At 44.4% G+C, this 13,781-nt stretch overlaps 1 protein-coding gene across 1 annotated transcript in view; it reads left to right on the plus strand.

Annotated features, from left to right (window-relative positions):
- Nucleotides 1–13,781, plus strand: part of mrps5 (mitochondrial ribosomal protein S5) — a 29,063-nt gene that overhangs the window by 13,324 nt on the left and 1,958 nt on the right. Inside the window, exons 5-8 of the mRNA XM_024428763.1 lie at nt 1,418–1,452; nt 11,242–11,332; nt 11,706–11,752; nt 12,758–12,815. Of these exons, the coding sequence (XP_024284531.1) occupies nt 1,418–1,452; nt 11,242–11,332; nt 11,706–11,752; nt 12,758–12,815 (231 nt within the window). The remainder of the gene's footprint in view (nt 1–1,417; nt 1,453–11,241; nt 11,333–11,705; nt 11,753–12,757; nt 12,816–13,781) is intronic.

Genomic DNA, 13,781 nt, shown 5'->3' on the forward strand with positions numbered 1-13,781 from the left:
CCCACAAATGCTGATGCTCTAGATACTCAACTACTCTAAAGAAGGCCTGTTGTATTGCTTCTTTAATCAGGACAACATTTTTCAGCTGTGCTAACATAATTGTAAAAGGGTTTTCTAATGATCAATTAGCATTTTAAAATGATAAACTTGGATTAGCTAACACAACGTGCCATTGGAACACAGGAGTGATGGTTGCTGATAATGGGCCTCTGTACGCCTATGTAGATACTCCATAAAAAAATCTGCCATTTCCAGCAACAGTAGTCAAATACAACATTAACAATGTCTACAATGTATTTCTGATAAATTTGATATTTTAATGGACAAAAAATGTGCTTTTCTTTCAAATCAAGGACATTTCTAAGTGATCCCAAACTTTTAACGGGTAGTGTATATTTATTTCCTCCACTCTTCTGGGCTGGGTTGGTTATTACATTTCCTGCCTTCCGATTGCGCTCTCTCTGTCTGCTAGTCACCACAGTGATGGATTACCATGCGATGGCGTGGACGGGAGCCTAAATCACAGCTCTGGATAGGAGCTGGGAACGCTTGACCTTCGACCTTCATCCTCCTCTTTCTCATGCTAGGGTTACCCCACCTCCTCACAGATACCTTCACCAAGCCCTGCTCTTAAATCCAGGAAATGTCCTGTCGCCGCCTGTCTCTGTTAGAATCCCTTGTTAGAGTATTGAGGGAATGACTGACATGTTGCTGTTGGCAAACCTGAGCTAAATCACTGACAGATTTACCTTACTGGATTTATTTACCTCTCATCAAAAGTGGAAAAATGAATCCTCTTATGGTGACCTACCGTAAAACCTTCCATTTAAACTAGCCCCGTGTAGTGAACGTCATGTGTTTGTTAACAATTGGTTTTGGATGGGTTTACCACAGACATTCTCTACTGTTTTAGCGATGGAGTACACTAATAAGCAAGTCCGATTTACCCATGCCATCAAATAAGTCAATAAACCCTTTCCTCTCTCCCTCTGAGAAGTCTGCCTCATCTCCCCTTTATTTGTCTCGCTAAAAGCTGACTGCTAATTTGCTTTGATCAGCTCTGAGAGTTGCTTCTGTGGCTCCTATTACACATGTAATCTAAGGCCAATTTCTTTGGATTGAATTTGCCTCATAAACCCAATCAGCACAGGTGAACCTTGTCATGTTTAGTGTCTGATAGAAGGTGATGTTGCAGTTTAACAGTACACAATCAGAGGTATTCGCATTGGGGAAACAGGGACTTTATCAGTCCAAATAGTTCTTCTCATAAAGGTCATATAAAATGTTTATTTTTTTTAAGTGACATATTGTTTATTGGAAACTGTAACCTGGGTTAACATGTCATGCCAGTGGGAGTCACCTTTTACCTCCATGTTACTCTGTTTTTTACTAACTTATTTTCCTTTCTTTTTTTTAGAGACTTACAATGACTTTGACTCCCGAGTGATCGAGGTGAGTGCTCTTCAAATACTAACCCAAAATGTTGGAATCGGTTACCATGGTATTAACCCAGCCCAAAAGGGTATGTCGGCGCATCTAGCAAAGTCTGTAGTTTTGAAAAAGCAGGGCAGACACAATGCAGTAGCGTAGTGCTATTTGGTGGCTTTGAAGAAAAGTGGATGGGATCCCTTTGATGGTTGTTCCCGGGACTTGGGAGAGCTGGGTTTGATCTGTGGAGGCTGGCTGGGAGTCTGTCTTGAGTGTCCTCTGCTGCTTGTCGTAACTCCTTGCTCGGTGAGGAACAGCACCCAGTTGAGGAGCTGGGTGCTGACGGGCCTCTGAACCTCCCTGATCGAAGAACATGACCCACAGCTGAACTCACCGGGCTAAGACGCAGAGATGAACAGGAGAGGATACGACCATGGAGCGCACGCACACAAACCCTACCACAGTACCCTACCACTATAGTCGGTGTATTAGACACAGTGTGGAAAAAGGGCAAATTAATCGTATGTTTACACTCACCGATACGTCTCACCTCGACATGCATCACTCCTACTCGGGCACAAACTGAAGGTTGGTTGGAGGGGGGGCTACAGGAAACGGCAACCCACCTTCCACCCTCCAAAAATAGAGCATAACATGGTTCCACTTGCATGCTCTCTGTCTCCCAAAGGACTGTTCTATGCCATGGTTGCATGAGAGAGACTGTAGGCATAGCCATGTTGTCAACACCGAGGTCTCACTACAACTCAACCCACCTAACTGAGGAAATGATGTCGTTTTCTATTTTGGTAAATGGAGGAAAGTACGGTGATATGAATATGGTGGCGACATGGATATTACTAACACGTTGTTATCAGGGGCACCCCTCTGTGAGGATATTGGAATATAGACGTAGTCGATTACAAAACACTTTGATAAACAGATTAACAAGCCAACCGTCACCCAAAACAAACTCCTCGCCATCATCATCAATCCTCATTATGTGGCAGAGAGAGAGAGAAGAGGGGCTACAGAGATTCAGGGTTACGTTTAGCTTTCCCATCCAGTCGGAAGAGATCTCATGGTAATGATGGTCTTTCCATTTAGGCTAATTTAATAAAAATTGATGTTGTGGAGGGCCCAAACAAACAGGGACCATCCATAGAGTTTTTCAAAAGAGCTGAAGAATGAGATTTGGTAATCCAATTTGACCTTTTAATCTGGAATAAAGGTTCATTAAGTAAAATTGATGGCAGTATGGGTATAAGGTCAGTTGTTATAATGAGGAGTGTTAAATGTGTATTTATAAGGGATGTATGCAGGCTCTATTTTTAATCTAGCTACCTTTATGTGGTTTACTCATCGCCGTTTCCCAGTGACAGTGTAGAAGTAGTACCATAAACTGTCCAGTCGATGGCAAGGTGTTCAAAGCACTGAAAATACGCATTCTGTGAGCATAATACTTTGGTATGGATCAGAATCATCTTATCTGAATATTTTCTGAAAAAACGGCTCAAAAACAGCCAGATTGATCTGATCCTGAATTGCAAAAAAAGAGGATTACTGAATGCGGATCATTCAAATTCTGAAAACCTGGGCCTAGGGATGTGATACACAGAGCTACTGAAGTCCACCCCAAGGCATTAAGCCATTGTAAGCCATTGTCGGCGCCGACAGAGATGGCCGCCTCGCTTCGCGTTCCTAGGAAACTATGCAGTTTTTTGTTTTTTTACGTGTTATTTCTTACATTAGTACCCCAGGTCATTTTAGGTTTCATTACATACAGTCGAGAAGAACTACTGAATATAAGATCAGCGTCAACTCGCCATCAGTACGACCAAGAATATGACGCGGATCCTGTGTTCTGCCTTACAAACAGGACAACGGAGTGGATTCCATGCAGCGACCCAAAAAGTTGTTACTCTAACTTCCGCGACGCATATAAGGCCCTGCCCCGCCCCCCTTTCGGAAAAGCTGACCACGACTCCATTTTGTTGATCCCTGCCTACAGACAGAAACTAAAACATGAAGCTCCCACGCTGAGGTCTGTCCAACGCTGGTCCGACCAAGCTGACTCCACACTCCAAGACTGCTTCCATCACGTGGACTGGGATATGTTTCGTATTGCGTCAGATAACAATATTGACGAATACGCTGATTTGGTGTGCGAGTTCATTAGAACGTGCGTTGAAGATGTCGTTCCCATAGCAACGATTAAAACATTCCCTAACCAGAAACCGTGGATTGATGGCAGCATTTGCGTGAAACTGAAAGCGCGAACCACTGCTTTTAATCAGGGCAAGGTGTCTGGTAACATGACCGAATACAAACAGTGCAGCTATTCCCTCCGCAAGGCTATCAAACAAGCTAAGCGTCAGTACAGAGACAAAGTAGAATCTCAATTCAACGGCTCAGACACAAGAGGCATGTGGCAGGGTCTACAGTCAATCACGGACTACAGGAAGAAATCCAGCCCAGTCACGGACCAGGATGTCTTGCTCCCAGGCAGACTAAATAACTTTTTTGCCCGCTTTGAGGACAATACAGTGCCACTGACACGGCCTGCAACGAAAACATGCGGTCTCTCCTTCACTGCAGCCGAGGTGAGTAAGACATTTAAACGTGTTAACCCTCGCAAGGTTGCAGGCCCAGACGGCATCCCCAGCCGCGCCCTCAGAGCATGCGCAGACCAGCTGGCCGGTGTGTTTACGGACATATTCAATCAATCCTTATACCAGTCTGCGTTCCCACATGCTTCAAGAGGGTCACCATTGTTCCTGTTCCCAAGAAAGCTAAGGTAACTGAGCTAAACGACTACCGCCCCGTAGCACTCACTTCCGTCATCTTGAAGTGCTTTGAGAGACTAGTCAAGGACCATATCACCTCCACCCTACCTGACACCCTAGACCCACTCCAATTTGCTTACCGCCCAAATAGGTCCACAGACGATGCAATCTCAACCACACTGCACACTGCCCTAACCCATCTGGACAAGAGGAATACCTATGTGAGAATGCTGTTCATCGACTACAGCTCGGCATTCAACACCATAGTACCCTCCAAGCTCGTCATCAAGCTCGAGACCCTGGGTCTTGACCCCGCCCTGTGCAACTGGGTACTGGACTTCCTGACGGGCCGCCCCCAGGTGGTGAGGGTAGGTAACAACATCTCCTCCCCGCTGATCCTCAACACTGGGGCCCCACAAGGGTGCGTTCTGAGCCCTCTCCTGTACTCCCTGTTCACCCACGACTGCGTGGCCACGCACGCCTCCAACTCAATCATCAAGTTTGCGGACGACACAACAGTGGTAGGCTTGATTACCAACAACGACGAGACGGCCTACAGGGAGGAGGTGAGGGCCCTCGGAGTGTGGTGTCAGGAAAATAACCTCACACTCAACATCAACAAAACCAAGGAGATGATTGTGGACTTCAGGAAACAGCAGAGGGAACACCCCCCTATCCACATCGATGGAACAGTAGTGGAGAGGGTAGCAAGTTTTAAGTTCCTCGGCATACACATCACAGACAAACTGAATTGGTCCACTCACACAGACAGCATCGTGAAGAAGGCGCAGCAGCGCCTCTTCAACCTCAGGAGGCTGAAGAAATTCGGCTTGTCACCAAAAGCACTCACAAACTTCTACAGATGCACAATCGAGAGCATCCTGGCGGGCTATATCACCGCCTGGTACGGCAACTGCTCCGCCCTCAACCATAAGGCTCTCCAGAGGGTAGTGAGGTCTGCACAACGCATCACCGGAGGCAAACTACCTGCCCTCCAGGACACCTACACCACCCGATGTTACAGGAAGGCCATAAAGATCATCAAGGACATCAACCACCCGAGCCACTGCCTGTTCACCCCGCTATCATCCAGAAGGCGAGGTCAGTACAGGTGCATCAAAGCTGGGACCGAGAGACTGAAATACAGCTTCTATCTCAAGGCCATCAGACTGTTAAACAGCCACCACTAACATTGAGTGGCTGCTGCCAACACACTGACACTGACACTGACTCAACTCCAGCCACTTTAATAATGGGAATTGATGGGAAATGATGTAAATATATCACTAGCCACTTTAAACAATGCTACCTTATATAATGTTACTTACCCTACATTATTCATCTCATATGCATACGTATATACTGTACTCTATATCATCGACTGCATCCTTATGTAATACAGGTATCACTAGCCACTTTAACTATGCCACTTTGTTTACATACTCATCTCATATGTATACACTGTACTCGATACCATCTACTGTATCTTGCCTATGCTGCTCTGTACCGTCACTCATTCAAATATCCTTATGTACATATTCTTTATCCCCTTACACTGTGTATAAGACAGTAGTTTTGGAATTGTTAGTTAGATTACTTGTTCGTTATTACTGCATTGTCGGAACTAGAAGCACAAGCATTTCGCTACACTCGCATTAACATCTGCTAACCATGTGTATGTGACAAATAAAATGTGATTTGATTTGATAAAGTCAATTTATACCTGCTGCAATGGACCTGCACCGCATTTCCTTTTTTACTGTGTAATTCCACAGTGATTCTTAAAGGGTAGACGAATTGGTTGCCATTTTAATTTTTCATCCCCGAGTTAAGGTGCATAATGCATTTCGGATTGTTTTTGAGGGTCAAGTTGCCGTTTGAAATGTCTGCGGGTATCAGTTTTAAGATGGATAACATGGGTCTGAGAATGCTGCAGTCCTCTCCATTTCAGTCCTCTCCGTTGTACTCCCTCTCCTTCTCTTTTTCCCAAAGTGAGTGCTAGACCCCCTACTCAGCATGATGCTACAGTCCACATTAGATCATCTCCGTGACCCTTGAGCCACTAATAGATGCGGTAAAGAGGTCAATTGAACTCAACCAAAACAATGGAATTTGCCATGGAAACGCTGGAGGTAAAGAGACGTGGGGCAAAGATAGTCTCCTCATTGCCCCCCAGAAAAAATGGCTACATTTTAGGCTATTATTTATATGTGTATTTTTCACTATGTTGAGGTAAAAAATCTGAGTATTATTCTTGTATGGATGTCAACCCCAACACATGTTCATGTCATTGTTGCCAATTAACTGCATTACAGTTGAAAACAACTTTGACTACCATCAATGATTTCTTTATGCTACCATCTTATACGAACGGGAGTTAGCATTACCAGTCACTTCTTCTAAACCTGAAAAGTGTTATGTAGCAAAACTTAAGCACATTGTGGGCTTGTTATAATAGATAAATCAATACGGATTTGATGAATATCCACTTTGTTAGATCAGGTTTGTTGAATGTGTGCCAATCTGGTCAACCTCTGCGTTCCATTGTCTCCTTTACCACATCTATGTGTTTGTTCTGTTCTAAAGACACTACTGCCTGACCAGGTTTCACACACCTCCCTTTTCCAATCTGTCAATCATGTCCCTGAGCTGTGATTGACCAGTAAGCGGCTGAATGGTGTAGCAAGCCACCTGGCAGATGTTTAGTTGGCTGATGAGGCATTTGGATGAAATACAGAGCGGCGATGTCCCTATATCTCTGTTTCTCCAAGATAGAGCAATGCTGTAATTGTTTTCTTAACATGGTGGTGATATTTATTTTGAATCTGAACATTAGGCTGAGTACTTGACATTCCCCTCAAAGCCTGGCAGGCTGATTAAAGCACTCATTCCTTAACATGTGAGCTGTGGTTGCCTGTACAGTATTTACCATCTTCTTCAACATAAAGGTACCGCTATAGATTTCTATTGACTTGGAGACAGAGAGGGAAAAGTGTTGGGAAAATAGAGAGTTAAGATGAAAGGAGCGAAATGAGGGGAACTGAGGGGATGTGAAGGAACGCAATGGATGTTTCTCTTGCGTAAGAGATTTTGCTGGAATGGCCTTAAAGGTCCATGTCGGCCTTCTGTTTTGTTGCTGTTTGTCGTTCATTCTGTTTAGACAGCATTATGACAGCTGTATTCAGAGGTTGGGCATGTGTTGGGCCCAGTGCCCAGCTGTCATATATCGTAATGCGGTCAGCATTGACCCAGGCCTGCAGCAATCAACTAATTAAATATGTCCTGCATTCATTGCACTGATAATCCTCCCCAGCCTCTGCATGTGCTCCTCTTTACATAAATAATACAGAGCCACAGACACTCGTGTCCCCCGGAAACTGATGGATCAGTTTATGAGTTCCATCTCCCTATAAATATACATGAATTATATGAAATGCTTCCTGGAAAGGGGGAGGATTTCTTCCCAAGGACAATAGCACCATGTCATTAGTTAGTCAGTGGGTTGGGACAGGAGAGTGCACTTCCATAGGAGATGGCCTGGCTCCAATGGCACGGAGACTCAGGCCTCTCACAACTCATTTCATTAAAAGGGGATGAATACCATTACGGATGTATTATATAACTACTAGCTACACAACCTTCAAAGTATCCCCAAAAGTCAAAGATTTGTTTGAAAAGATGCACCACTCTTGCAGTAGAATGGAATGTGTGCTTTGTTTTATATACCCATGGTCGTTAATCCATTCCATACAGTAGCTCAGTGATTCTCCAGTATGCACATAGTGAAGTGGAGCACTGTCCATTAGTCCAGTGCCAGCCAACATGGCTCACTGTTTATAGTACTATATTGTTAATTATAAACTGGGCGATTCGAGCCCTGAATGCTGATTGGCTGAAAGCTGTGGTATATCAAACCGTATAACACAGGTATGACAAAATGTATTTTTACTGCTCTTATTACATTGGTAACCAGTTTATAATAGCAATAAGGCACCTCGGGTTTGTGATATATGGCCAATATACCACGGCTAAGGGCTTTATCCAGCAACTCCGCATTGCGTCGTTCCTAAGAACAGCCCTTAGCCGTGGTATAATGGCCATATACCACACCTCCTCAGGCTTAATCAACACATAACAGTAGAGTTTAGTTAAATCTTCCTCCACAGTCCAGGGATGTATTCATTCCACCGATTTATTTTGCTAAATGTTTCTTAAATGGAAGCAAACGAAACGGGTAGGACCTACCTGAATTTGTCCAATAGAAACTCTCCAATAGTTTGCTTCCATTTTGGTTCTTAAACAGTAAACAGTTTTCCTAAAACACTACTGATGAGACCCGCCATGACACTCAGCACCAGCTCCTCTAAGATATCACTTCCCAACTCTCCCTCTCTGCCTCGCATTGCACTGGCAAACTTTCATTGTATGACTTCATGCATGTTTAACTGTTGCAATTATGTTTTCTGCAATGCAATTTGCCAGGGCACGCGCTAACTCGAGTTAAATAAGTATGAGGGTTCTAGAGACAATGTTGGTTCCTAATTGTATCCGGGTGAATAGAAAACAGTTCTCTGCGACTTCGTAATAAGCAGCAAATGGCAACAAGAACATAATGGCAAAGTGGCTTAATGACACTGCCAATACATTAGCTTGCAACTGGAGCTCTCGTTGTCTGACTCTCTCTTTCTTGCTATTCCCCCCTCTCTCGCTCTCTTTTTCTCTCTCTCCCTCCCTCTCTGTGGGTCTAAACACATTCACATTGGGAGTCATGTTTTTATAGTGAAATACCCAGCTGTTATGGTTTCCTCCTTTTTAAATGGAGTCATAATATGTTGGGTTTTTAGCAGGCTTTTAATGTATTGCTGTAATGAGAGCTCTTTCTCTCTCATGCACACACATACACGCCTACCTACCTTCAGACAGACAGGATCTGCAGTGGGGTTGTGTCTCTCTGGCTGGCCACTGGCAGTTCCCTGTCACATAGGGAACAGCTGGCCCGCAAAGGCTAGACAGGGGGGCACAAAGGGAACTTCTGAAGTCGGTGTTGTTGAGTTATGAGCAGAGTTCTGTTGGACCGGTACCAGCTCTACATCTGTTCTGTCTGTGACTGCTGTGAGCCCTGGGAGGATCTCTTACTGTCCAGCTGTACCAGCTCCCATGGGGGGAGGGAGCGAGTGGAGAGGTTGAATTGGATGAGGTAGGGATGAGGGTACTAGTAGGATGGGTTAGGGTGTGATGGGGTTAGTAACCTAGTAGTAGTGGACGGGGTAGGCTAGGACTGGGTGAATAAGCTGTGTGCGTGCAAATAAACGTTTCACGGTTAGTCTACGCCTGTTTACGACGCACATTCTTTTAACCTTTTTATTTAACTAGGCAAAACGGTTAAGAACAAATTCTTATTTACAATAACGGACAATCCCGGATGATGCTGGGCCAATTCTGCGCCGCCCTATGGGACTCCCAATCACGACCCCATGTGATACAGCCTGGATACAATGTGATTTGGTGTGTGTTGGGGGAGGGGAGTTGGTGCATAATAATTATGCTATACCTCCCTCTCGTTTTCCCTCTCTAGCTTATGTATCTGCCTCTCAATCTCATCTCTCACTGGTCTCTCTTTAATCCTGTCTCTTTAACCTCTAAAGAGTCTCTTACCCATCTTGCCACTCATTTTTCCCTCTTCTGGGTTTGGCCGGAAAGGGGGAGAGCTGTCATGGTTTCTTCATGTCTCATCAAACTCCTCCACATCACACTGAAGAGCACAGACACTTATTGTACACACTCAAACTTTCTGGATGTACTGTAGGTAGCCCAGGAGTACACTAGTATCACATCCAGTCTACCACATGGAGGGCCAGGAGTTTTTCTCCAGGGAAACAAACTCTGGAAAAAAATCCCCTCCGTGTAACCTCACACTCACATGCACACACACATAATCAAACATGTTTATTCTTGTTTACTGCTTATATTATGTACAATTAGAATTCATTTGCTTTGTTTTAACTGATCGAACACACTCTTTTATTTGTTTTACCTGCATCCGTGGTGTGGTTTTCCTATAAACCCTTTTGGGCTTCTCACCTGTGCACCGTCTTTACCAGTTTCATTTTTTGGTCTGTACAGTTTTGTCTCACTTAATTTCTTTGGTGCGAATAAATAAAACCTAAAATGGTGGCAGTGATGGTCTATATCAGAGGATATTGTCTCAGTATGTTTGCCGTGTGTGTTCTTGTGCGTCTGTGTGTGTGTTAAATGTATGTTCTATGTCAATGTGTTTGTGTGTTACAGGTGTGAATGTGTGTAGAGCAGCCATTGTCTCTCCTCCAGTGCTGTATGTATGGCTAACCCTTAGCTCTGAAATATGCTCACACTGCCCCCTGCTGCCTCCAATGTCACACTGCAGCTCGTAAATCTGTCCGGAAGGAGGGGAACAGAGTGAATGGACAGGGAAGGCCAGCACTCGTCTGTCTATACCGATCGATGGGAGGCAATTAAATCTTGAGAGGGTGTCTGGGAGGGATGAGATGGGCTGTTTCCCCAGGAGCAAACCCACAGACCATCTCCAGACACCGGCAGGAACTTTACTCAGTCGAAACATCGGACACAAAGTGGACACTGGCGACTCGGGCCTTGAAGGAAAGGTCAAGCCCTCTTAAAAAGCCAAAGTTTTAATAAGGTGCTACCTGCATTATTTTTGATAACAATCATTTGTTCGTTTGATTATACTCTGGTCTGTTTTATCCATAGGACTTTTAGGAGGAAAGCAATTACAAAGAGAGGGAATACGTTTATCACCAAATCCAATGAACCTGGGGCCTGCCTCCCTTTAGTTCTGCCCCAGGGCCCATCCTCTGTTTTATAATAGCATGTATATGGAATTCACTGACATTCTGTCTCCCATAAATACATGTTTCACATTGTTCTGGTCTGCAGTAATGGGTGTTTTTAGTTCTGACTGTCCTCTAGGGGTCAGTCTAAGCTATTTTAACCTGGTGGTGGTTGTTTGAGTTTCAAGTTTTATTATTGACAGGTGAAGAGTGTGTTCAACATGACAGCCAAAGAGGGCCGGAAGAGGTCCATCAGCTGCCTGGTAGCTGTTGGCAATGGGAACGGGGCAGCAGGTGAGTCCAAACCCTGCTGAAGAGTAGCTCCAGGGAGAAGTGGTGGCCACTCCTGAGCTAGCTACACTCAGGTTGCAAAGCCTCTCTACTTTTTCCTCCGTGTGGCACTCGAAAGCTTTCAGTTCACTGAGACAGAAGAGGAAGTGTCTTTCATGGATTGGAAAGGGACTGGTTGATCTGTAGAAGCTGTCAGTTTAATGAATTATAAAAAATGTAAAAAGATCAAGTGACAGCAGCATGAAAAGATGAACCATAAAGCAATCAGATATGGAAACTATGACAGGCAGTGATGCTGATGTGGATGAAACTAAAAACATAATTCTTAAGATTATTATATATTTTTATATACTTATTTCCATCTTTTCTCCTGCAGGTTTTGCCTTGGGTAAGGCGGCAGACCGTCAAACTGCACTGAGAAAGGTAAAATGTTTCCCTGTTACCTGGAAAATACCCATACTGGCACTCTACAGCAGGGCTGCCCAACCCTCTTCCTGGAGATCTACTGTCCTGTAGGTTTTCAGTCCAACCCTCTTCCTGGAGATCTACTGTCCTGTAGGTTTTCAGTCCAACCCTCTTCCTGGAGATCTACTGTCCTGTAGATTTTCAGTCCAACCCTAATTTAGCATATCTGATTCAGCTAGTTAATGTCTTGTTGAGCAGCTAATTAGTAGAATCAGGTGTGTTAAATTCGGATTGGACTGAAACCCATAGGATGGTAGATCTCCAGGAGAGGGTTGGACTGAAAACCCACAGGATTGTAGATCTCCAGGAAGAGGGTTGGACTGGAAACCCACAGGATGGTAGATCTCCAGGAAGAGGGTTGGACTGAAAACCCACAGGATGGTAGATCTCCAGGAAGAGGGTTGGACTGAAAACCCACAGGATGGTAGATCTCCAGGAAGAGGGTTGGACTGAAAACCCACAGGATGGTAGTTCTCCAGGAGAGGGTTGGACTGAAAACCCACAGGATGGTAGATCTCTAGGAAGAGGGTTGGACTGAAAACACACAGGATGGTAGATCTCCAGGAAGAGGGTTGGACTGAAAACCCACAGGATGGTAGATCTCCAGGAGAGGGTTGGACTGAAAACCCACAGGATGGTAGATCTCTAGGAAGAGGGTTGGACTGAAAACCCACAGGATGGTAGATCTCTAGGAAGAGGGTTGGACTGAAAACCCACAGGATGGTAGATCTCCAGGAAGAGGGTTGGACTGAAAACCCACAGGATGGTAGATCTCCAGGAGAGGGTTGGACTGAAAACCCACAGGATGGTAGATCTCTAGGAAGAGGGTTGGACTGAAAACACACAGGATGGTAGATCTCTAGGAAGAGGGTTGGGCAGCCCTGTTATACAGTACGTGTTCAATAATGGAAGTGGCTGTGTTGAAATGTGGATACACTGACAATGGTCTTCTTACCATAACAGGCAAAGAACCGAGCAGTGCACTATTTGTACTACATTGAGAGATACAACGACCACACTAGTAAGTCACAATTTTTGTGGGAGGGTCTCTGCGTGCATTGAGTTTGAGGGTGAGATCAGAAAGTTTTGAGGCTTCCTCTCTCATCCTTCTTACTCCTCCTTCTCCTCTTGGCCCATTCAGACACAGGGCTGTTGAATAGGGGTCTGTTCTGGTTTTTGTGCTTACTGTCTGAACAGCGAACCAGGCTTGTTCTATGCAAACCCTTGTACTGCAAGTGAGCGAGCTGAAATAATATCTTTGCTATTTCGTCAGCATAGACTAATCAAACTATGTCAACGGTAGTCATGTTGCTAAAGGCTTTCTGCAGAGGAGCTGTTGCTACAAATCGGTAGATCAAAGAGAAGTGTTTTCACTCTAGGGGTTTGGGCATATTTCTCTTGTTGTAAGTTTGTGTCTGTGTGAGTGTCTCACTCTCTCACACACACACACACTGAAAGAGGCTGTTCCTAACAGGCCCAGACCTACTGCAGCAGCTACTGTAAATGTTCTGTTCTGTGGGTGATGGGTTCGTGACCAGGGTTCATGACCCAGTCTAACAGAGGCTGGCTCTTAGACTGCCATCACTAACCCACACAGTTACATTTGCTCAAGGCTCTGACTCATCATCCAAGGTTCATCAGGAGTAGGGTTGCAAACAGAGGGTATATTACTGGTAACTTTGAACGTTTATCGTTAACCTTCAAGTTTTTTATTGTATTTTATCACCTGGCATTTAGGGGCCTTTTTGGGTACTTCAGATTGTCACAGGTGTCTGTAATTATCTCTGGCCTGCTGTCTGACATTATCACATAAAATGAAATGTATAAAATAATCAAATAAGATGATTGCAAAAAAAATGAATGACAAAGCTGTAAAACATGATCTTAAATATAAACCATCAACTTAGTGAATACCATTGGTGTATGAGGGTTTCAGCATGAAATATCCTTTATTTGTTTTTACAAACTTTTATCTATACTATGTTAA

Source organism: Oncorhynchus tshawytscha, linkage group LG01 (genome assembly GCF_018296145.1).
Source record: "Oncorhynchus tshawytscha isolate Ot180627B linkage group LG01, Otsh_v2.0, whole genome shotgun sequence".
In the NCBI taxonomy this organism is placed as follows: Eukaryota; Metazoa; Chordata; class Actinopteri; order Salmoniformes; family Salmonidae; genus Oncorhynchus; species Oncorhynchus tshawytscha.